The sequence below is a fragment of the Oncorhynchus mykiss genome, chromosome 21 (assembly GCF_013265735.2).
Source record: "Oncorhynchus mykiss isolate Arlee chromosome 21, USDA_OmykA_1.1, whole genome shotgun sequence".
NCBI lineage: Eukaryota > Metazoa > Chordata > Actinopteri > Salmoniformes > Salmonidae > Oncorhynchus > Oncorhynchus mykiss.
The window spans coordinates 41,224,731-41,250,695 of NC_048585.1; the positions used below are offsets into that span (position 1 = coordinate 41,224,731).

A 25,965-nucleotide genomic window follows, 5' to 3' on the forward strand; every position below is an offset into this window, starting at 1 on the left:
GTGTCTCATCTCTTTATACGGCGAGGTGTCATTACATTATACAAAGATACACCCCCTTCCTTTAACTCTGCTATAGCATGCTACAGCCAGCATGACAGCTCAGGGAAAACGCATCGTTTGAGAGCGCGAGAGAGCGAAAGTAAGGGATAAGGAGGTGAGAACACGTGGAGAGAAAGAGGAGTAGCGAGAAAAGTAGGAAGAAGATAAACATCAAGACTGTAAGAAATGAAATAAAGGAAGTCTCGTCAATCCATGCCTCTAGTCCATCTCTTTCTCTTCCCCAGGATTAGGACTATTTGGTGAGTATGTTTTCCCTCTTTCTTCCCCCACCACACTCCTGACTCTGGTCCTGTCAGTCAATGGGAGTAGTCAGTGAAGTAAAGTTAACACTAATGAGCTATTACCGTAGCCTCAGATAACAAAAGAGATAGATATACACATCAGAAATAGGAATGCAAATACATTGGTAGTCCCGGGGCCTTATGTCCTATCAAGCAGTTCAGAATAGGAGATGACATTTAGAATACGTTTGACCTTTTACACTGAGTGTACAAAACAGTAAGAAAACCTGCTCTTTACATGACAGACTGACCAGGTGAATCCTATGATACCTTATTGATGTCACTTGTTAATTCCACTTCAATCATTGTAGATGAAGGGGAGGAAATCTCTTAGAGAATATTTTTTAAGTCTTGAGACAATTGAGACATGCATTTTGTATGTTTGCCATTGAGGGTGAATAGGCAAGACAACATACTTACAACACGGGCCAGCATCCCTGTGGAACGAGTCCATGCCCCGATGAATTGAGGCTGTTCTGAGGGCAAAAGGGGGTGCAACTCAATATTAGGAAGGTGTTCCTAATGTTTTGTACACTCAGTGTAAGTAAATCTTAGTTCAAATGTTCTTGTCCTATCAAAGTAATAACTTCATTAATAAGCTGCACACAGCAAGTCAATACATGTCGAACATATTTACACTTTTACCCAGTAAAAGAACACACCTTATAATCTAACACACACACACACACACACACACCAAGCAAACCTCCTTGAACTTTCACAGTACTTTTTCTTGTAATTCTGCTTCATTACCTAATTGTTTGCTATAATAAAAGCAAATTAATAGTTGATAAAAAAGAAAGTTAGACAAATTTAGTAAGAGTTCTCAATATGCGTCTATGGGCATACTACCTCTGTGTTCCCTATTCTAAAGTAAGACCATATTTTTACTTGCAGACATTATTTTCCAGAAATGACCTCGTTGGACAGAAAGGGGCACACCTCTCCTCATAAATGCCATTCAGCCACGATGTAAACAACTAAACTTCCATTTATAATTCCATATATATGAATGTTGACTGTAAAAGATCAGATTATGAATCGCAGAAGGGCAATCCTCCCCACACTCTTGAGCGAAAGCATAAAATGTCTGCCTGATTTGTGTAGTTTGCCGACATAAGTGGATTAATATCTGTCATATAGTCACCATTCAAGTCTGATGTAAACAATTCATGTAAACCAATTAGTTTCGGGCAAACATTACATGGTTTTGCTCAATTCACATTATATATGCCATACAGCCGACATTCATATCTAGAAGTATAAATCAAGTCTTTGTTGCTAATTGTTTTGGTCAAATTTGGACTTGAATGCTGTATGGCATATGGTTGGGGGTGTTCCCCTTTCTGTCCAATTAGGTCATTTCTGAAGAAAGAAAATCTGCAATTCTTCTGCATGTAAAATTATGGTCACACTTTTTAGAATAGGGAACACATATTGACGTAGTATGCCCTTATTGAATGCTGTATGGCATATGGTTGGGGGTGTTCCCCTTTCTGTCCAATTAGGTCATTTCTGAAGAAAGAAAATCTGCAATTCTTCTGCAAGTAAAATTATGGTCACACTTTTTAGAATAGGGAACACATATTGACGTAGTATGCCCTTATTGGTCCCACATTGAGAACGCTTACTAAGAGTCTTTCTTGTCGAACTTGCTTTTCATCAACTATTAATACATCGTTATTATAGTTAACAATTTGGTTAAGGATTGTCCAGTATTCCATGACTTATGTTTGAATTAGAAAACACTTAATTAAGGCCTAATATATGGCTAATAAAACATTATAAAGGCCTTATAAACTACTTATCTACCTATTTATACACTTCAAATGAGTGGTTAATGTGTATCTTAAATTAAAGTGTTACCATGGTTCTAATCTAGACAGTTGCAAGGAAAACACACAATATATTAGATCGTGATTTGTTATGTTTTCTATGCAACCCCTTGGAGTTATTGTTGTATTCGTTTCGACTCATCTTAGATGTCCTACGGGAGCCACCGCACCTGGGATAAAGTGTTTTTATGCTAGCTCAAGAACTTGAGGATGTTAGAGTTGTAGCTAATAAACCTGAGGCTGATAGGAAAGAAAAAAGTATTGTTCTTTTAACACAACACTGATCTTATATTAGAACTACATTCTCAGACTATAGTCTTCTCTGGACCAAACACTAAGATATAAGATTTATCCAACATGGCACCTTATTCCCATAGCACCTTACCTAAAGTTGTGCACTACATAGGGAATAGGGTGCCATTTCGAAAGCAGGCATACTAATTTGAAACAGGCCTCGGAGGGAGGTAGACTGATTTCTCAAACAAACACTGTAGCTACAATATATTGTTTGCGTCACCACTCAAGTCTGGTCTAGCTGGTTAGGAATCAGTGGAGTGGAGAAGCCTGTCACAATTCCTCAACATTCCTACACATGTAGAAACTCCTCCCATTGTTTCAGCAAAAGCCTCTGACAAATAAGGAGACATACTTTTGGAAGTAAGAATACACACCTTTCGGGGGATTTTTGTCTGATGCTTTGAAATGCAATAAGGTGCATAAAAGACGTAGGCATCAAAATAAAAGTTGTTACTTCAAGAATTTGAAGGTAATGTAGAGTAGTAAGCATGTGTACGCACGCATGGACACGCACAGGCTCGTCGCACACATGCACGCAAGCGCAAGCGCACACACATTACACACGTACACACACACACTGTAATGGAGAACTGTACATTTTATGGTCATTTAGGGTATTATCAACAGTAAAATACTCCAACGTTTTACTGCAGCATACTATCAATAATGATGCATTGTGGGAAAATGTTGTGGGTGTGGCAAACAATTACTGTATGTTGAATGGTACTATAATACACCCCACAGAATAAGGTATTGTACCCTATCTTTGGAGCACCAAATACCTTTTGACCACTATTGGGTGCATAGTATTATTGTTTCTGGTGCATGAATATATTTCGAGGCATGCCTTGTAAGAGGCTATATTTGTTGCACCCACAAGTGAGAACGCTGTACCACTCCAATGTGGTTATAGTTCCCCATGACTCTGTATAGGGGACAGATTTGAGTGGCAGCAAGACTTAAGCCATATTCACACAGGACTAGTATTACTAGGGAATGTTGGTTATTTAATTAATACCCAAGAATGTCCGTTATGCCCGCACTGGCACTGCAGATGGATATTACCACTAGCACAGGACTATTAAAGGCCCAGTGCACTACTTTTGTGAGACATTTATTTTTTTACAATATTTAAAAAATATATATATATACACTGCTCAAAAAAATGAAGGGAACACTTAAACAACACAATGTAACTCCAAGTCAATCACACTTCTGTGAAATCAAACTGTCCACTTAGGAAGCAACACTGATTGACAATAAATTTCACATGCTGTTGTACAAATGGAATAGACAACAGGTGGAAATTATAGGCAATTATCAAGACACCCCCAATAAAGGAGTGGTTCTGCAGGTGGTGACCACAGACCACTTCTCAGTTCCTATGCTTCCTGGCTGATCTTTTGGTCACTTTTGAATGCTGGCGGTGCTTTCACTCTAGTGGTAGCATGAGACAGTCTACAACCCACACAAGTGGCTCAGGTAGTGCAGCTCATCCAGGATGGCACATCAATGCGAGCTGTGGCAAGAAGGTTTGCTGTGTCTGTCAGCATAGTGTCCAGAGCATGGAGGCGCTACCAGGAGACAGGCCAGTACATCAGGAGATGTGGAGGAGGCCGTAGGAGGGCAACAACCCAGCAGCAGGACCGCTACCTCCGCCTTTGTGCAAGGAGGAGCACTGCCAGAGCCCTACAAAATGACCTCCAGCAGGCCAGTGGTACTCTGGGCAGGGCAAAATTAATTTGGTGGTACAGTAACTGAAAAACTTTGGGAACCACTGGCCTAAACTACACATGTTTGTCTTGCAATTAGAACCGCCACAGTGTTCGTATGGATTATAGCACTACACACTGTCCAATACGAATAAGCGTGTGCGGCAAAGTAAATGTACAGTACACATACATGTTATTCAATCATTGCACCCACACTACTCGCGGGCGTCAGCGAGTGGTCTATGTAGCCAGGTGCTAAAATAGAAATCGATTTGTGACGCTCAACGCGCTGCAAGTCCGGCCTCTCCCATCACCTCACTGGTTTTTAGAAACATATACCCATGCCATCTCCTCATTGGTTTTTAGGAGCATATACCCACTTGGGTGATTGAAAGATCAACTTAGGTCCACATTCCAGTAGGTTGTAGTAATACTGTAAAGTTGGTTGCCAACCGTGAATATTAAGTCCAAAATAAGAAGAATAAGCCTGAGGAATGAGGAGAAATGATGAGAAAGGAATTCAGTTTACCGTTTTATCTGTGGATTAATTGTCGGAGTAGAGGACCTTGTGCATTTTCAGGTAAAATAAAGTGTGCAAGTGTGCGTCTGGTTTGGTCAGAATGTGAGCTTGTTTCGAATCTTATCAGACCTGGGTTCAAATGCTATTTGAAGTCTTTCCAGTACTTTGAGTGTTTGTTCTAGCCTGCCTGGAGTGCCAGGTGCGTGGGATTTGACTATTCTATTGAATTACTAAACCAGGCAAGCTCAATCAAGCACAGATAAAGTATTTGAAATAATTAGTTGAACCTATCATCACATTTTAGTCATTTAGCAGACACTTCAGAGCAATTAGGGTTCAGTGCCTTTGTTAATTAAGGGCACATTGACAGATTTTTCACCTAGTCGGCTCAGCTATTCAGCATTGCTGCTTATACAAGTTCATAAAACATGCCATTGTTTTGAAATCAATAACCTTGTCCCTTGCAGGTCATCACAATGGCCCACAACCAAAGCATTCCCCTTCGCCTCCTGTCCAACTTCTCCCTCCCCCAAATCATCCCTCCATCCCTCACAAACCCCTCCTCATCCCTCTATCCATTCTCCTCCTCTACATCGCCCCCCCTGTTCCTGTCCACCTCCATGCACATCCTGAACACCACCAACACGTCTGTTTTCGGGGGAAACCAAAGCATTGTGGGTAATACCACCTCCACGACAGTAGGGGCTCTCATCCTGTGTCTGGTCTTGCTGCTGGGCCTCCCCGGCAACCTCTTCATCATCTGGAGTATCCTGGCGCGTGCCCGCCGCCGCTCCGTCACCACCCTCCTCATCCTCAATCTAGCGGTGGCCGACGGCTCACTCATGGCGCTCACGCCCTTCTTCGTGATCTACCTGGTCAAGAAGACCTGGGTTTTTGGCAACATCATGTGCAAGGTGGGGGCTCTTTTTCTTGTTGATTGTTGATATAATGGCTCCATTCCAGGCTGACTACATTGCAGTCAGTGCTAGATATTACAAAGCCTGTATAGGTATTAAGCATATCCGCTAACCTCATCATATGATATACCAATCTGATGCCCGACTGTGCAGTCGATGACGTGGCCAGCAACCATTGCTTGATGCAATGCAATGACTGCAATGTAGTCGGCCTGGAACGTGACCAATGTCAATAGACCAGTGACATCATTTTATGCCAAAAGACGGACATATTTCAAAACACATTTGATACTTAACATGCAGTGAGTACTTAACTTTTTCATTGAATCCTTATCCTTTTGAAATGCTAAGAATATGTCTCTCTTTTCGTCTCCATCAGATACTCTTTTACTTGTGCCTAGCCAACATGTACGCCTCCATCCAACTGATCATGCTGATGAGCCTGCACAGGCTGGTGGCCGTGGTGTGGCCTAAGCGTGTCGCTGCACTTGCTGGACGGAAGGCGGTACTGCGCGGAGTGCTGGTGTTGTGGACCATGGTGCTGGTCGCGTCCATCCCTGCGTTGCTGTTCAGGGACGAGCGGAAGACCGTGCACCCCAACGGGAAGAGCCGGGTAGTGTGTGAGTCGTTGCACAAGCAGCAGAGTCATGTGAGTGACGCTATTTACTGACTGACTGGCTTAATACTCTTCATTCCTGGTGGTTCTTGCTTGTATGGTGCCCTATAAATACAGTGCCTTGCGAAAGTATTCGGCCCCCTTGAACTTTGCGACCTTTTGCCACATTTCAGGCTTCAAACATAAAGATATAAAACTGTATTTTTTTTGTGAAGAATCAACAACAAGTGGGACACAATCATGAAGTGGAACGACAGTTATTGGATATTTCAAACTTTTTTAACAAATCAAAAACTGAAAAATTGGACGTCCAAAATTATTCAGCCCCTTTACTTTCAGTGCAGCAAACTCTCTCCAGAAGTTCAGTGAGGATCGCTGAATGATCCAATGTTAACCTAAATGACTAATGATGATAAATACAATCCACCTGTGTGTAATCAAGTCTCCGTATAAATGCACCTGCACTGTGATAGTCTCAGAGGTCCGTTAAAAGCGCAGAGAGCATCATGAAGAACAAGGAACACACCAGGCAGGTCCGAGATACTGTTGTGAAGAAGTTTAAAGCCGGATTTGGATACAAAAATATTTCCCAAGCTTTAAACATCCCAAGGAGCACTGTGCAAGCGATAATATTGAAATGGAAGGAGTATCAGACCACTGCAAATCTACCAAGACCTGGCCGTCCCTCTAAACTTTCAGCTCATACAAGGAGAAGACTGATCAGAGATGCAGCCAAGAGGCCCATGATCACTCTGGATGAACTGCAGAGATCTACAGCTGAGGTGGGAGACTCTGTCCATAGGACAACAATCAGTCGTATATTGCACAAATCTGGCCTTTATGGAAGAGTGGCAAGAAGAAAGCCATTTCTTAAAGATATCCATAAAAAGTGTTGTTTAAAGTTTGCCACAAGCCACCTGGGAGACACACCAAACATGTGGAAGAAGGTGCTCTGGTCAGATGAAACCAAAATTGAACTTTTTGGCAACAATGCAAAACGTTATGTTTGGCGTAAAAGCAACACAGCTCATCACCCTGAACACACCATCCCCACTGTCAAACATGGTGGTGGCAGCATCATGGTTTGGGCCTGCTTTGCTTCAGCAGGGACAGGGAAGATGGTTAAAATTGATGGGAAGATGGATGGAGCCAAATACAGGACCATTCTGGAAGAAAACCTGATGGAGTCTGCAAAATACCTGAGACTGGGACGGAGATTTGTCTTCCAACAAGACAATGATCCAAAACATAAAGCAAAATCGACAATGGAATGGTTCAAAAATAAACATATCCAGGTGTTAGAATGGCCAAGTCAAAGTCCAGACCTGAATCCAATCGAGAATCTGTGGAAAGAACTGAAAACTGCTGTTCACAAATGCTCTCCATCCAACCTCACTGAGTTCGAGCTGTTTTGCAAGGAGGAATGGGAAAACATTTCAGTCTCTCGATGTGCAAAACTGATAGAGACATACCCCAAGCGACTTACAGCTGTAATCGCAGCAAAAGGTGGCGCTACAAAGTATTAACTTAAGGGGGCTGAATAATTTTGCACGACCAATTTTTCAGTTTTTGATTTGTTAAAAAAGTTTGAAATATCCAATAAATGTCGTTCCACTTCATGATTGTGTCCCACTTGTTGTTGATTCTTCACAAAAAATACAGTTTTATATCTTTATGTTTGAAGCCTGAAATGTGGCGAAAGGTCGCAAAGTTCAAGGGGGCCGAATACTTTCGCAAGGCACTGTATATATGCAAAAACAACACTCATAACGATCGGAAAGAAGTAAAAAAAGACAAATAGAAACAAATTGTAGTATATAAATACAAATAGAAAAGATAATCAAATTATTACACTATTACCCTATTGCTAACAAAAAACACACAAAACTAAATTGCACAAAGCCTATATCTCTAAATACACAAATAGAATAACACACTTATAAAGAAGAGAACCTGATTATTACACCTTTGCACTTCAAACAAGAAATACACAAACTAAATCGCACAACTAATTGAAATGACTAATTACATTAATACCGTACAAAGTAAGAGTTGCGCTATTTGATACATTCACCCGCTCCCCCTACCTCGGGCTTCCAGTGGGGAGACCTGAGGTCAACCCACCCCGCCCCCTCCCTATCTCGTGCTTCTGAGTGGGAGACCTTCCCAGGTATTAGCCTGCCTAGCTCACAAACTAGAATCGGGGCGCTCACAGGGTGTCCCACATCATTGACCTGACATGCAAATGAGAGATAGAAAACCAATCGCACAAATGTCACCATTCGGTGTATATATTCTATTTTTTTGTGTGGGTGCCCCTTGCTGCCCCCGGCAGGATGCCGGCTGTACATGTCACCTATGCCTAAATCCGCCACTGACTATAGGGCTTGCATGTGAGTGATGGGAGAAGAAGAGCATTTCATCAACAATTAAAGACTTGTATGTCAGTTGAGAGAAGAAGAAAGTACTTACTTTTCATGATGGCTTTCTATCACCGTAGCATCTGTAGTCAGATCATCCATAAAAACATTGTTAGGTATTGAGTATAAATATTACATTGCTTTTGTGTATATAGCGTCACTGACACTAAACAATCAAGCTGTCGATGAAGGTGATCTCTATGCTGATACAGGTGGTGCTCCAGTACACGTTGGAAACAGTGCTGGGATTTGTAGTTCCTTACGGGGTGATTATAGGCAGCTACATCTGCATCCTGCGGAGGATCAGGCAGACAAGGTTCACTGTTTTACTACTGTTTTACTATCTTTCATTTATTGATCTTGATCTTAATTACCATTTTCTCGATCTTCATTTCATATTTGGCTAGAATGTATTGTTTTTCCTCATCTTTCTCACTTCATGTTATGTTTGTTTGTGAAGCACTTTGAAATGCATTTTTTGTAAGACTGTGCCGTATAAATAACATTTGATTTGACCAGGTTCAGGAGGAGGATCCGCAGTGAGAATCTCATCCTGGCCATCGTGGTAACCTTCGGTGTCTTCTGGTTGCCCTACCATGTCATCAACATTGTGCAGGTATTGCGTGTTTTGTGTGTTGAGTTTTATAGCCAGGGCCTCACACTCCCTATTGGGGCTAAAACAATAGGTGCTGCTGTAACATGACTGTCTGTTATGATGAAATATGTTCTCATAGATTAAATATGTCCTTACAGGTTGCTGCCGCACTTTCTCCAAAGGATTCAACTCTAAAAGCAAGGTAGGCTCACTAAAAGGGCTTTCTAAATGACTGTGTCATAACATCCTCATCCCCTTTTGTGTTTGTAGTGTCATAATAACCTTTCATTAATTTTATTATCATCAAATCCCAAACTCAATTTTCATTAAAAGAAAGAACAGCCCTGTTTTCGCTCCCTCGCTCGCTCCCTCCCTCCAATGGTATTATCAAGAGTAAAAAAAAAAATCTGACTGAAAATTTAACTGCAACGTACTGTAAATTATGGAGCATTGTAGGATATTGCTGTTATCAAATCACATTTTATTGGTCACATACACATATTTAGCAGATGTTATTGAGGGTGTGCAAAATACTTGTGTTCCTAGCTCCAGCAGAGCAGTAGTATCTAACAATTCACAACAATACACCAATCTAAAAGTAAAATACTGGAATCAAGAAATATATAAATATTAGGACGAGCAATGGCACTGACTAAAAAACTGTATCGAATACAGTTAATACATATGAGATGAGTAAAGCAGTATGTAAACATTATTAAAGTGACTAGTGTTCCATTATTAAAGTGGCCAGTGATTCCATGTCTATGTATATACGGCAGCAGCCTCTAAGGTGCAGGGTTGAGTAGCCAGGTGGTAGCCAGCTAGAGATGGCTATTTGCTGTGTTTCAGTCTCTCGGTCCCAGCTTTGATGCACCTGTACTGACCTCGCCTTCTGGATGATATCGGGGTGAACAGGCCGTGGCTCTGGTGGTTGATGTCTTTGATGATCATTTTTGCCTTCCTGTGACACCGGTCGCTGTAGGTGTCCTGGAGGGCAGGCAGTGTGCCCCTGGTGATGCTTAAGGCAGACCACACCACCCTCTGGAGAGCCCTGTGGTTGCGGGAGGTGCAGTTGTGTACCAGGCAGTGATACAGCCAGACAGGATGCTCTCAATTGTGCATCTGTAAAAGTGTCTGAGGGTCTTAGGGGCCAAGACAAATTTCTCCAGAGTTTGAAGAGGCGCTGTTGCACCTTCTTCACCACACTATCTGTGCGGGTGGACTATTTCAGTTTGTCTGTGATGTGTACACTGAGGAACTGAAACCTTCCACCTTCTCCACTGTGGTCCCGTTGATGTGGATTGGGTTGTGCTCCCTGTTTCCTTTTGATGATTAAGTTGGAGTCTTACTTGGCCACGCAGTCATGGATGAACAAGGGAGTACTGGAGGGGGCTGAGCATGCACCATTGTGGGGCCCCTGTGTCGAGGGTCAGCGAAGTGGAGGTGTTGTTTCCTACCTTCATCACTTGGGGGCGGCCTGTCAGGAAGTCCAGGACCCAGTTGCACAGGGTGGGGTTCAGACCCAGGGCCCCGATTTTAATGATGAGCTTGGCGGGTACTCTGATGTTGAAGGCTGAGCTTTAGTCAATGAACAGCATTCTGACGAAGGTATTCCTCTTGTCCAGATGGGATCGGGTAGTGTGCAGTGTGATGGTGATTGCATTGTCTGTGGTTCTATTGGGGCGGTGAGCAAATTGAAGTGGGTCTAGGGTGTCAGGTAAGGTAGAGGTGATATGATCCTTAACTAGTCTCTCAAAACACTTCATGACGACAGGAGTTCTACGGGGCGAAAGTAATTTAGTTCAGTTACCTTTGCTTTCTTGGGTAAAGGAACAATGGTGGACATCTTGAAGCCTGGGATAAGGAAAGATTGAATATGTCCGTAAAAAATCCAGCCAGCTGGTCTGCGCATGCTCTGAGGACGTGGTTAGAGATGCCGTCTTGGCTGGCAGCCTTGCGAGGGTTAACACGCTTTAAATGTCTTACTCACGTTGGCCACGGAGAATGAGAGCGCACAGTCCTTCGGAGTGGGCTGCGTCGGTGGCACTGTGTTATCCTCAAAGGGGGTGAAGTTGTTTAGCTTGTCTGAGTTTTCACCCTAATCTATTGCACCTGATTCTAATAATTAGCTGGTTTATGCACTGAATTAGGTTAGTTACAACTGGGGTTGGACTGAAACCTACAGGAGGGTAGCTCTCCAGGAACCGGGTTAGAGAGCCCTGCTGTAGACCCAGCCACATACGTCTCATGTCTGAGCCGTTGAATTGCGACTCCACTTTGCGACGCCACATTGTCTCTGTACTGATGTTTTGCCTGTTTGATTGCCTTATGGAAGGAATAACTATACTGTTTGTATTCAACCATATTCCCAGTTACCTTTCCATGGTTAAATGCGGTGGTTCACGCTTTCAGTTTTGCGTGAATGCTGCCATCTATCCACAGTTTCTGGTTTGGGTAGGTTTTAATAGTCACCATGGGAACAACATCTCCTATACACTTCCTGATGAACTCAGTCACATTGTCCGTGTAAACGTCAATGTTATTCTCAGAGGCTACCCGGAACGTATCCCAGTCTTCGTGATCAAAACAATCTTGAAGCATGGATTCCGATTGGTCAGGCCAGCGTTGAATAGACCTTAGCGCGGGTACTTCGTGTTTGAGTTTCTGGAGGAGCAAAATGGAGTCGTGATCTGATTTGCCGGAGGGAGGGCCTTGTAGGCATCTTGAAAAGGTGGTCTAGTGTTTTCCCTAAGCGAGTAATACAGTCAATGTGTTGATAGCGTTTTCTGCAAATTTGCTTTGTTAAAATCCCCAGCTACAATAAATGTTGCCTCAGGATATGTTGTTTGCAGTTTGCATAAAGTCCAGTGTAGTTCCTTTAGGGCAGTCGTGGTATCGGCTTGAGGGGGAACATACACGGCTGTGACTATAACCGAAGAGAATTCTCTTGGGAGGCAATACGGTTGGCATTTGATTGTGAGGTATTCTAGGTTGGGTGAACAAAAGGACTTGAGTTTCTGTAGGTTATCTCAATCACGCCATGAGTAGTTAATCATGAAACATACACCCCCGCCTTTCTTCTTCCTGGAGAGTTCTTTATTCTTGTGTGCGCGATGAACTAAGAACCCAGCTGGCTGTATGGACGGGGACAGTATATCCCGACAGAGCCATGATTCCGTGAAACAGAGTATATTACAGTCCCTGATGTCTCTCAGTTCGGAGGTCCTCGCGTTAAGCTTGACTACTTCATTGTCCAGAGACTGAACATTAGCGAGTAATATACTCTGAATGGTACTGTAATTCTACCTGACAGAATAGAGTTCCGTACCATATCTTTGGAGCCCCAAAAACCTTTTGAACACTAGTGGTTGCATAGTATTGTTGTTTCTGGCTCATTAACATATTTTGAGGCGTGCCTTTATAAGAGGGTATATTTTTTGCACCCGTGAGGGAGAATGCTGTACAAATTTAACCTGTCTAGGACACCGTTTCTGCTAACGGAATCCCCCCCCCCAACATTCCGCTGAAAAGGCAGCGCGGGAAATTCAAAAATATATTTATATATATTTAACTTTCACACATTAACAAGTCCGATACAGCAAATGAAAGATAAACATCTTGTTAACCTTTCTGATCTCCCCATCCCGGATCCGGGTTCGTGAATACAGACTCAAGCTCATTACCATAACGCAACGTTAACTATTCATGAAAATCGCAAATGAAATGAAATAAATATGCTAGCTCTCAAGCTTAGCCTTTTGTTAACAACACTGTCATCTCAGATTTTCAAAATATGCTTCTCAACCATTGCAAAACAAGCATTTGTGTAACAGTATTGATGGCTAACGTAGCATTTAGCATTAACATTCAGCTGGCAACATTTACACAAAAAAACAGAAAAGCATTCAAAAAAATCATTTACCTTTGAAGAACTTCAGATGTTTTCAATGAGGAGACTCTCAGATAGCAAATGTTCAGTTTTTCCTGAAAGATTATTTGTTTAGGACAAATCGCTCCGTTTTCTGCGTCACGTTTAGCTATGAAAAAAACCCTGTATCCAGGATTGTGTAAATCTATCAGCAAGCTCATTAGCATAACACAACGTTAACTATTTATGAAAATCGCAAATGAAATGAAATAAATATGCCATCTCTCAAGCTTAGCCTTTTGTAAACAACACTGTCATCTCAGATTTTCAAAATATGCTTCTCAACCATAGGAAAACAATAATTTGTGTAAAAGTAGCTAGCTAGAGTTAGCATTTCGCGTTAGCATTTAGCGTTAGCATTAGCGTTAGCATCCAGCACGCAACATTAACCTTTCTGATCTCCCCATCCCGGATCCGGGTTCGTGAATACAGACTCAAGCTCATTACCATAACGCAACGTTAACTATTCATGAAAATCGCAAATGAAATGAAATAAATATGCCATCTCTCAAGCTTAGCCTTTTGTTAACAACACTGTCATCTCAGATTTTCAAAATATGCTTCTCAACCATTGCAAAACAAGCATTTGTGTAACAGTATTGATGGCTAACGTAGCATTTAGCATTAACATTCAGCTGGCAACATTTACACAAAAAAACAGAAAAGCATTCAAAAAAATCATTTACCTTTGAAGAACTTCAGATGTTTTCAATGAGGAGACTCTCAGATAGCAAATGTTCAGTTTTTCCTGAAAGATTATTTGTTTAGGACAAATCGCTCCGTTTTCTGCGTCACGTTTAGCTATGAAAAAACCCCTGTATCCAGGATTGTGTAAATCTATCAGCAAGCTCATTAGCATAACACAACGTTAACTATTTATGAAAATCGCAAATGAAATGAAATAAATATGCCATCTCTCAAGCTTAGCCTTTTGTAAACAACACTGTCATCTCAGATTTTCAAAATATGCTTCTCAACCATAGGAAAACAATCATTTGTGTAAAAGTAGCTAGCTAGAGTTAGCATTTCGCGTTAGCATTTAGCGTTAGCATTAGCGTTAGCATCCAGCACGCAACATTAACAAAAACATAAAAGCCTTCAAATAAAATCATTTACCTTTGAAGAACTTCTGATGTTTTCAATGAGGATACTCTCAGTTAGATAGCAGATGCTCAGTTTTTCCAAAAAGATTCCTTGTGTATTAGAAATAGCTCCGTTTTATACATCACATTTGGCTACCAAAAAAAATCCATAAATTCAGTCCTCAAAACGCAAACTTTTTTCCAAATTAACTCCATAATATCGACTGAAAACATGGCAAACGTTTTTTAGAATCAAGCCTCAAGGTGTTTTTCACATATCTCTTCATTGATACATCGTTCTTGGATACATGCTTTCTCTCCTGAATCCCAGGAGAAAATGACCGCACCTGAAGATTACGCACAAATTTAGACAAAGGACACCGGGCGGACCTCTGGAAAATGTAGTCTCTTATGGCCAATCTTCCAATGATATGCCTACAAATACGTCACAATGCTGCTAAGACCTTGGGCGAACGACAGAAAGTGTAGGCTCGTTCCTTGCGCAATCACAGCCATATAAGGAGAGAATGGAAAACAGAGCTTCAGAAATTCTGCTAATTCCTGGGTGATGCATCATCTTGGTTTCGCCTGTAGAATGAGTTCTGGGGCACTTACAGACAAAATCTTTGCAGATTCTGAAACTTCAGAGTGTTTTCTTTCCAAAACTGTCAAGAATATGCATAGTCGAGCATCTTTTCGTGACAAAATATCGCGCTTAAAACGGGAACGTTTTTTATCCAAAAATGAAATAGCGCCCCTAGAGCTCTAACTGGTTAACAAAAACATAAAAGCCTTCAAATAAAATCATTTACCTTTGAAGAACTTCTGATGTTTTCAATGAGGATACTCTCAGTTAGATAGCAGATGCTCAGTTTTTCCAAAAAGATTCCTTGTGTATTAGAAATAGCTCTGTTTTATACATCACATTTGGCCACCAAAAAAAATCCATAAATTCAGTCCTCAAAACGCAAACTTTTTTCCAAATTAACTCCATAATATCGACTGAAAACATGGCAAACGTTGTTTAGAATCAATCATCAAGGTGTTTTTCACATATCTCTTCATTGATACATCGTTCTTGGACACATGCTTTCTCCCCTGAATCAAATGGTAAAGTGGAAGCAGCTGGCAATTGCGCACCGAATTCGACGCAGGACACCAGGCGGACACTTGGGAAATGTAGTCTCTTATGGTCAATCTTCCAATGATATGCCTACAAATACGTCACAATGCTGCTAAGACCTTGGGCGAACGACAGAAAGTGTAGGCTCATTCGTTGCGCAATCACAGCCATATAAGGAGAGAATGGAAAACAGAGCTTCAGAAATTCTGCTAATTCCTGGGTGATGCATCATCTTGGTTTCGCCTGTAGAATGAGTTCTGGGGCACTTACAGACAAAATCTTTGCAGATTCTGAAACTTCAGAGTGTTTTCTTTCCAAAACTGTCAAGAATATGCATAGTCGAGCATCTTTTCGTGACAAAATATCGCGCTTAAAACGGGAACGTTTTTTATCCAAAAATGAAATAGCGCCCCTAGAGCTCTAAGAGGTTAATCTACCCATCGTGTCCGATTTTTAAAAATGTTTTACAGCGAAAACACAACATATATTTGTTAGATCACCACCAAATCCAAAAAAACACACAGCCATTTTTCCCAGCCAAAGATAGTCACAAAAGCAGAATTAGAGAAAACATGAATCACTAACCTTTGATAATCTTCATCAGATAACACTCATATGACATCATGTTACACAATACATTTATGTTTTGTTCGATAATATGCATATTTATATCCACAAATCTCGGTTTACATTGGCGCCATGTTCAGAAATGCCTCCAAAAATATCCGGAGTAATTACAGAGAGTCACGTCATATAACAGAAATACTCATCATAGACTTTGACGAAAGATACATGTTTTACATTTAAGTAATGATACACTGGTTCTTAATGCAACCGCTGTGGCAGATTTTTAAAAAACGTTACAAAAAAAGCATACCATGCAATAATCTGAGACGGCGCTCAGAAGTAAATATATTTCTCCGCCATGTTGGAGTCAACAAATACAAAATTACATCATAAATATTCCCTTACCTTTGATGATCTTTCATCAGAATGCAGTGCAAGGACTCCTAGTTCCGCAATAAATCATTGTTTTGTTCGATAATGTCCATTACTAGTGTCCAATTAGCTACTTTTGCTAGCACGTTTAGTTCACACGTCCAAAAGCTGAGGCTGGGCCAGGCGAACTCGGACGAAAACTTCAAAAAGTTATATTCCAGGTCGAATAAACTGGTCAATCTAAGTAGAGAATCAATCTTCAGGATGTTATTATCATATATATCCAATAACGTTCCAACCGGAGCATTCATTTTTGTCTACAGAGTAATGGAATGCAAGGCGATATAATGACTACTGCGCGTAACCAGGAACTGGCATTCTGCCAGACCAGTGACTCAAATAGCTGCCATCCGGTCCCACATCACACTAGAGGCTTCATTCCACGTTCTACTGACTGTTGACATCTAGTGGAAGGCGTAGGAAGTGCGAACAGATCCATATCTTATTTGGATGTGAATAGGCGATGAGTTGAAAATCAACCAGCCCCAGAATTTCCACTTCCTGTTTGGAAGTTTGCCTGCCCTATGAGTTCTGTTATACTCACAGACATAATTCAATCAGTTTTAGAAACTCCAGAGTTTTCTATCCAATAGTAATAATAATATGCATATATTAGCATCTGGGACAGAGTAGGAGGCAGTTCACTATGAGCACGCAATTCATCCAAAGTGAAAATGCTGCCCCCTATCCCTAAAAGGTTTAACTCTTATGTCGTTATAGTTCCCCATCATTTTAAAATGTATAGGGGACAGATTGGAGTGGCAGAAAGTCTTAAACATTAAATCAGGGGTGTCAAACTCATTTCATGTAGGGTCTAGAGTCTGCCCTAATATGTAAACACTTTACCTAGTAGCCAACCTGCTTGCACCAATCCCTTGTATTTACAGTAAAATACTGTGAAATACATACAGTTGAAGTCGGAATTTTACATACACTTAGGTTGGAGTCAATAAAACTAGTTTTTCAAACACTCCACAAATTTCTTGTTAACAAACTATAGTTTTGGCAAGTCGATTAGGACATCTACTTTGTGCATGACACAGTTTGCAACTGCACATGGGAACAAAGATCGTACTTTTTGGTCGCAAATGAGTCTTCCAAATGGACAATTTTTCCAACAATTGTTTAGACTAATTATTTCACTTATAATTCACTGTATCACAATTCCAGTGGGCCAGAAATGTACATACAGTAAGTTTGTCTGTGCCTTTAAACAGCTTGGAAAATTCCAGAAAATTATATCATGGCTTTAGAAGCTTCTGATAGGCTAATTGATACCATTTGTGTCAATTGGAGGCGTACCTGTGAATGTATTTCAAGGCCTACCTTCAAACTCAGTGCCTCTTTGCTTGACATCATGGGAAAATCAGAAGAAATCAGCCAAGACCTCGTAACAAAATTGTAGACCTCCACAAGTCTGGCTCATCCTTGGGAGCAATTTCCAAACGTCTGAAGGTACCATGTTCATCTACACAAACAATAGTACCAAATATAAACACCATGGGACCACGCAGCTGTCATACCGCTCAGGAAGGAGATGCGTTCTCTCTCCTAGAAATGAACATACTTTGATGCGAAAAGTGTAAATCAATCCCAGAACAACAGCAAAGGACCTTGTGAAGATGCTGGAGGAAAAAGGTACAAAAGTATCTATATCCCCAGTAAAACGATTCCTATATCGACATAACCTGAAAGGCCACTCAGCAAGGAAGAAACCACTGCTCCAAAACCGCTATAAAAAAGCCAGACTACAGTTTGCAACTGCACATGGGGACAAAGATCGTACTTTTTGGAGAAATGTCCTCTGGTCTGATGAAACAAAAGTAGAACTGTTTGGCCATAATGACCATCATTATGTTTGGAGGAAAAAAGGGGGAGCTTGCAAGCCAAAGAACACCATCCCAACCGTGAAGCACGGGGGTGGCAGCATCATGTTGTGGGGGTGCTTTGCTGCAGGTGGGACTGGTGCACTTCACAAAATAGATGGCATCATGAGGAAAAAATTATGTGGATATATTGAAGCAACATCTCAAAACATCAGTCAGGAAGTTGAAGCTTGGTCGCAAATGAGTCTTCCAAATGGACAATGACCCCAAGCATACTTCCAAAGTTGTGGCAAAATGGCTTAAGGACAACAAAGTCAAGGTATTGGAGTGGCCATCACAAAGCCCTGACCTCAATCCCATAGAACGTTCGTGGGCAGAACTGAAAAGGCGTGTGCGAGCAAGGAGGCCTACAAACCTGATTCAGTTACACCAGCTCTGTCAGGAGGAAAAAATTCACCCAAGTTATTGTTGGAAGCTTGTGGAAGGCTACCCGAAACGTTTGACCCAAGTTAAACAATTTAAAGGCAATGCTACCAAATACTAACATACTGTTCTCTCTGATAATGCAAGGCTAACGGTACCGATGCACCAGCAGGACCCTTAACAGCTTCCACTCCCAAGCCATAAGACTGCTAAATAGTTATTCTATGTAGCTATTTGGTTAACTATTTAACTATCTGCATTTACCCTTTTTGCACTAACCTTTTTGAGTCATCACGTACACTGCTGCTACTGTTGATTATCTGTCACTTTAATCCTAGTTATATGTACATACAGTATTGACCTCAATTACCATGTACCTTTTCAGATTGACTCTGTATTGGCACCCCATGTATATAGCCAAGTTATCGTTAGTCATTATTTCTCAATTTTCTTTCTCTCTGCATTGTTGGAAAGTGCCCGTAAGCAATCATTTCACTGTTAGTCTACTCCTGTTGTTTACAAAGCATGTGACTAATCAAATTTGTTTTGAAAAAAACAACATCATTTTGCTTGGCTGTAAGTTACTGTCAAATTCATGGCAACCCGTTTACAGTCCTCTGTATCCCCCCCCCCCCCCCCCCCCCCACACACACACACACACCTGTATCTCTCTCCCTCCATTCCTCTCACTCCCTCCCCAAGGCTTGACCCTATTTGGCAGACCAGCCGTGCGGTCACTTCAGCCCTGGCCTTCATCAGCAGCTGTGCCAACCCTGTCCTCTACACTTTTGTTGGCAAGTCCTACATCAGGCGGGACGGCTTTGCCTTCATGGCCCGCTTGTTCGAGGGCACGGCGCAGGACTCTGGGACAAGGAAGAGCAGACAGAACAGCCAGAATAGCCGAGAGAGAGACAGGGATGCAAAGGAGGTCGGACTGAAGGAAAAGGAGGGAGACCTAGAGTCGACAACCAGCTCCAATGTCATGAGTCCCGTCTGTGTGAAACCTGTTAAGAATGGCAAGCCGGGCCCGATTCCGACTTAGGAAATGATGCCTTTCTTTTGCACATCTTTCCTACACATTTCTCAGTAGTTTACCTTATGAAGGTGAGTAATGGGCTTCGCAGGAGTGGTTCCCTTACGCGCACTGAAGAAATGTAATTCACCTGCTGAAAACCCTCTTACTTACTGGCCAACAGATTTTCTTGTGGAGTTTTCATTCAATAGAGTTTTCAGTACATTTATTTAGCCATCCCTTTAAATATGGCGTACCTTTTAGTTTTGTTTACAGACTCAATACAATATATCGAGAGAATCGGTTCAGAAATGTTAGGGATGAATTAAAGAAAGCCATCTTAGTATATATGTGCATACTCATCTCAGTTTCAGCACCAAGTGGTAGATTTTAAAATACTCTGATCTTTTAGATTATTTAGGGTTAGGAAATTATTTGTGAATCCTAAAAAAAAGGTTTGGAGGAAGAAAATGGGTTGGATTCATTCAGAAAATTGCCACGTTCAGATCTTTAACTCATGGTAATTTTGGATGATTAGTGAACAAAGAATTATAATAGGGAGAATAGTGTGAAATAGTAGGCTATACCCTCATCTATTTCCTGCACTAACCATGGAACTGTGTGATGACACATCCAAGTATTGCACCATACGTTGTGTTCAAACTGTTACGTTTGGTCTGTGCTCCTCTCCATAATGATTGAATTAGCTATGTCTTAAAATATATATATATATATATATATATATATATATATATATATATATATAAACTGTTACTAATGATCCTCACCAACAACCACATGCCCGTGATGGAGTTTACAGAGGAAGCAAATGAAGGTTAACAAAATAATGTAATTAAATGGAACAATAATGTAGACTACACAAACTGAAGGGAACTAACAGTAAATTGGCAGTTGAATATGTGTTGTTATTAGGCCTACTGACGATTGATGCTGATAGTGACTACTATTTAACATGATAGAAATAGGAAACAGAGAAGGTCGGGGTAGCCTATAAATCAAGACATTCGAGAGTGCCCATCCCAGCAAGGTAAGGCCTTAAATTCTGCCTAATGGCACAGCATTTCATGAACTTCGCTGTGGGAAAGTTGATATGCTTCAGTTTTCTACCATTTGACTGGTTTCACATATGCCTCCAGCAAATATAAGATAAAATATCTAAAACCGGTGTCATTTATATGTAAAATTCCCTTATCCAAAGGGATGACTCATTTACCTAGCTCTTCCCAATAGCTCTTATCAAGTTATAAATTAGACAAAAATTAAGTAGATACTTTTCCCACGTTTTTCCTTATTCATGGTTTCCTCATGCTAAAGGTGAATAGCATGCTTAAATTCAAGGTCAGAATACGCATAGAGAGGAAAGTGCATAAAAAAGCATTTACACCCCATTTACACATGCTTAACTATTGGCCCGATTCCGATTTAGGAATTTATGCCTTTCCTATGCATGCCTTTCCTACGCATGCTTTTCCTATGCATGCTTTTCTTATGCACTTTTCAGTATTTGGCATTCAGACTTATTTAGTCGTGTAAAGCGCTCTGCATGAGTGGCTACCTTGCGCACTTTGAATAAATGGCATTCAACTGCTGAAAACCCTCCCCATATGCTGGGCAACAGATTTTCTCTTGGAGTTTTCATTCAATGGGGTTTTCCTATAGTTCTGGTCTCCAATTTTCATCTTTGCAAATTATGAGAGCACACAATTAGAATTCTGAATAAATGCATGGCTATTTATATCCTATTTCACTGTGCAATACAGTAACTGTCATGTTGATAAGACTTTCAGTTTGCTTCCATATGGCTGTTTTCACATAAGGACAAGTTATCTAAAACAATTACTATGTGTATTTACAATCCCCTTCCCAAAACGGATTACTCATTTACCTAGCTCTTATAAATAGATATGATCAAGTTGTAAATTACAGTGCATGGAGAAATGGTGTTATTTCTATTGGAACAAATTAAGTAGATGCTTTTTCTACTTTGAACCGGGAGGTTTGCTAGACCTTATTCATGGTTTCCTCACGTAAAGGTGGTGGAATTATTAGGGAATTAAGTCAAGGTCAGAATACGACGTATCTGTAGACCCTCACCTCACGACGTATCTGTAGACACTCACGCCTCACCTTCATTTATTCGGTCTCCACCTCGAACGAATAGCGGATGAATAGCATACTATTCCCATGCTTAAATTCAAGGTTAGAATACGCATTGAGAGGAAAACGCATTTTAAAAAAGGAATAAAGTTCAATTTACACACGCTTAACTCTGGTCGGAAACTGGGCCATAGTGACTGGAAGATGAATGAGTTGGATGCTATTTCAGAAGCTGTTTTGGAGGGAATGTTTCCTGTAGTTTGCATGGTTGGCCACTAGATGTGCAAGTCATGTTTCCTAATGGTTCATGACTGACTTACCGACTGACTGAACCATATCTCTGTTTTTAGAGGTGGTGATTCAAGCTCAGTGGGTGGTGGAGTGAATTTAGTCAATTGTCTTTACAGTATGCTTTGTCTGACTCTTTCTCCTTCTCTCCATTTGTGTGTGTGCGAGTGCATGTGATTTACTGCTGTAAGTACACTACAATACCAAATTGTTAGAGTAAAAAGAGCACTGTATAATGTAAAGTGTTACCAATATTTGTATAATTGTTTACCACATTTATTTGATCAAAGGCATTAAGACATGTTGTGTTTGTGCCAGTGCAAGAAAATTAAAAACACTTTTCTCAGAGAAGATATGGCTGCCGTTGATTGATTAGGAAACTCTTAGAGGTGAGATCGACATTCACAACAAGACAGCTATAAGAAGAGTCATGACCGACTGGCAAGCAATAGCATGCAGGACTTTAACAATCAGTCCAGTCATTTCTTTTGCCTTCAGGGAATTAGTTTCCCTCCTCTTCCTCCTTTTTTCCTGGAACAATTGTCATCTCTTTTTCTTGTTCTGCCTCCTCGTCCTCCTTCTCCACCTCTCTTTTCCCTGGAACCATTGTCATCTCTTCAACCTCTCCCTCTGGTTTCCCACCTCCCCAGTCCTTCTCTTTCTCTCTACCGCTACCATCATGCTTTGCTCTCACGCTGGGCATGTCCATGTTGGTGGCCGTCCCCTCAAGCAGCTGTGCCACGCCCCCCAAACACCTGGAGGAGGAGCCATAGATTGTGAGGGAGGAGCCAGAGCAGGAGCCAGCCATGGCATAGAGCAGAGGGTTGACAGCACTGCTGAGGTAAGCTAAAGCTATGACCACTGTCCTAGCTCTCAGACAGAACCCCAGCAAATCCATGGAAGACCCAGAGAGAACGGCCCCCACCTGAAACAAGGAATCATAAGTTTCATTATGAACTTGAACTATGTCTACAGACAGTAGATTTGTGTTTTAATGCTATTTTTTTTAATCCCCAATTTCGATCTTGTCTCATCGCTGCAACTCCCCAACGGGCTCAGGAGGCAAAGGTCGAGTCATGATTCCTCCGAAACATGACCCGCCAAACCGTGCTTCTTAATACCCGCACCAATGTGTCAGAGAAAACACTGTTCACCTGACGACAGGTCGGCCTGCATGCGCCCGCCCCGCCACAAGGAGTTGCTAGAGCGCGATGTGCTAACTAAAGCCCCCCCCCAGCCAAACCCTCCCCTAACCCTGACGACACTGGGCCAATTGTGCGCCACCCTATGGGACTCCCGATCACAACCGGTTGTGATACAGCCCGAGATCGAACCCGGGTCTGTAGTGACGCCTGAGACCGCTGTGCCACTCGGGAGGCCTCCAATGGTGACTTTAAAACAGTTACAGAGTTTAATGGCTGTGATACGATAAAACTGAGGATGGATCAACAACATTGTAGTTACTCAACAATTCTAACCTGATTGACAAAATGAAAAGGAGCCTGTACAAAATATTCCAAAACATGCATCCTGTTTGCAACAAGGCACTAAAGTAATACAGTGAAAAACGTGGCAAAGCAATTAGATTTTTGCCCTGAATAAAAAAAAAAAGTGTCCTATTTGGGACAAATCCAATACGACACATTACTGAGTACCACTCTTTGCATCATGTTATGGATGTGCTTGTTAAGGACAGGGGAGTTTTCAGTATAAAAAAAGAATTGCTGCCAAAGGTGCTTGTGCAAAGTATTGACTCCGGTGTGAATACTTACGTAGATATTTTCAATAAATTTGCTAAGCATTTTTTTCACTTTGTCATAATGGTTTATTGTGCGTCGATGGGTTATTATTCTTCTTTTTTTAATCCATTTTGTATTCAGGCTGTTAAACGTGGAATAAGTCAAGGGGTATAGATATTTTTTGAAGGCACTGTATGTACGTACTGTATATACAGTGCATTCAAAAAGTATCCATACCCCTTGACTTATTCCACGTTTAGTTTTACAGCCTGAATTCAAAATGTGTTAAATAAAAAAGGTTCCTCGTCAATCTACACACAATACCCCATAATGACAAAGCGAACACAGATTTAAATTTTTTATTTTGCTAATTTTATTACAAGTTTTTAAAAAAAAACAGATACTTTATTTACATAAGTATTCAGACCCTTTAATATATATGCCCACTTGCAGGATGTTGACCAGGTGGTACGGAGCCCACAAGAGGGCGAAAGTCACGACTATCAGTGTGATGAGGCGGTTGGTCTTCCTGTAGGAGCGGTGGTGCCAGTGGGCACGACTGGATGCTAAGGCATGAGCGATGCGTAAGTAGCAGAACGTCATGATGCTGAAGGGGACCAGGAACGCAGTAACTGTTTCTAGGGAATAGTGGAACACCTGGTGGAGAGGATAGGACGAGAAACTATTTGATTTCATTATTAACGTGTCTTCAGGATGCCAAGCCCACATGGGGTTACATTTTAGTACGAGTGTAATGACATATTTTATCTACTTAAATTGCAGTTCTTGTCTGTTACAAATAAATGCATCAAAAACTGTTGACAGATTGATCAATTGTTTTAGCTATATCCACATCTATTTAGAATAAATATGCATATAGAATTTTAAAAAATCTACGATATGTTTTATGGAAAACAGATGAAATAATGTGGTGTACAATACTAAAATAAGATGTATGAAGGAATATTCTGTCAGTAAAGTTACCTGGTGGGCGGGCCCGGGGTGATGCGTGGTACACTCCCCCTTTTGGACCTGGCGGTACACAAGCTGAGGAGTGGGCAGCACCGTAGCCAGCGCCCACACCACACCCATGATAGGAAAGAGCCTCGACTTCGTCCGGACACGCTGGGACCAGAAAGGGTGTAGCACGCCATGGAGTCGGTCGACCCCCATCAAGGTAATCAATAGGATGCTGAGGTACATGTTGATGCCACAGACGTAATGCAGGAGCTTACACATTACCTCTCCAAACTCCCAGACTCTGGCCTTGAAGAGCTGGTGAATAAAGAAGGGTGCGGAGAGCAGCACGAGTGCGTCAGCGGCCGCTAGCTGGAGGATGAAGAGGGACGTGATGGAACGGCGACTCAGGCGGAATAGTATGGTCCAAACCACTAGGAGGTTTCCGGGGAGACCCAAGGCCATAGCAACCAGGAGAAAGGAGATTCCGACAGAATAAGGGATGGAGGGGTTGGGAGCGGATGAGTCGGTAGAGAAGTAGGTGGTGGTATTCCATGCTGTGGATTCCATCCTGAGAGTCGGAATCGAGAAAGAGCGACAGAGAGGGAGAGCGAGACAGACCGAGAGAGACGTAAAACAAGTGGGGGAGGAAATAGATGATTTTATCATTGAGAAAGAGGAAGTTGCTTGATTCGTTGTTTAGCAACCCTGTGACACAGATTGTGAAAGGTATGTGTGCAGTACATTTTGTAGTGAATTTCAATCACATATAGACAGTAGGTTACTTAAGACTGACAGGAAAGGAGGATGGGTGGGCATATACAGTGCCTTGCGAAAGTATTCGGCCCCCTTGAACTTTGCGACCTTTTGCCACATTTCAGGCTTCAAACATAAAGATATAAAACTGTATTTTTTTGTGAAGAATCAACAACAAGTGGGACACAATCATGAAGTGGAACGACATTTATTGGATATTTCAAACTTTTTTAACAAATCAAAAACTGAAAAATTGGGCGTGCAAAATTATTCAGCCCCTTTACTTTCAGTGCAGCAAACTCTCTCCAGAAGTTCAGTCAGAATCTCTGAATGATCCAATGTTGACCTAAATGACTAATGATGATAAATACAATCCACCTGTGTGTAATCAAGTCTCCGTATAAATGCACCTGCACTGTGATAGTCTCAGAGGTCCGTTAAAAGCGCAGAGAGCATCATGA

At 41.5% G+C, this 25,965-nt stretch overlaps 2 protein-coding genes across 2 annotated transcripts in view; one reads left to right on the forward strand and one right to left on the reverse strand.

The window, feature by feature from the left end:
* Positions 1-41: 41 nt before the first annotated feature.
* On the forward strand, positions 42-22,403 carry LOC110500837 (leukotriene B4 receptor 1). The gene is made up of 7 exons (XM_036957843.1): positions 42-299; positions 5,173-5,619; positions 6,002-6,271; positions 8,871-8,974; positions 9,178-9,274; positions 9,412-9,455; positions 19,337-22,403. Exons 2-7 carry the CDS (start codon positions 5,182-5,184, stop codon positions 19,674-19,676), a joined length of 1,293 nt encoding a protein of 430 aa, XP_036813738.1. The 5' UTR covers positions 42-299; positions 5,173-5,181; the 3' UTR covers positions 19,677-22,403.
* Positions 22,322-25,965, reverse strand: part of LOC110500433 (leukotriene B4 receptor 1) — a 5,672-nt gene continuing 2,028 nt past the window's right edge. Inside the window, exons 2-4 of the mRNA XM_021577810.2 lie at positions 24,776-25,319; positions 24,239-24,448; positions 22,322-22,977 (exon numbers count right to left, since the gene is read on the reverse strand). Coding sequence (XP_021433485.2) covers positions 22,555-22,977; positions 24,239-24,448; positions 24,776-25,318 — 1,176 coding nt within the window. The 5' untranslated portion in view covers position 25,319 and the 3' untranslated portion in view covers positions 22,322-22,554. The remainder of the gene's footprint in view (positions 22,978-24,238; positions 24,449-24,775; positions 25,320-25,965) is intronic.

What these genes read in the sequence shown, in the direction of transcription:
- LOC110500837 (XM_036957843.1), top strand. Translation starts at nt 5,182, where the DNA reads ATGGCCCACAACCAAAGCATTCCCCTTCGCCTCCTGTCCAACTTCTCC. An exon ending in TTGGCAACATCATGTGCAAG is followed by an intron (nt 5,620 to 6,001) that starts GTGGGGGCTCTT and finishes CGTCTCCATCAG; the next exon opens with ATACTCTTTTACTTGTGCCT. An exon ending in ATGTCATCAACATTGTGCAG is followed by an intron (nt 9,275 to 9,411) that starts GTATTGCGTGTT and finishes ATGTCCTTACAG; the next exon opens with GTTGCTGCCGCACTTTCTCC.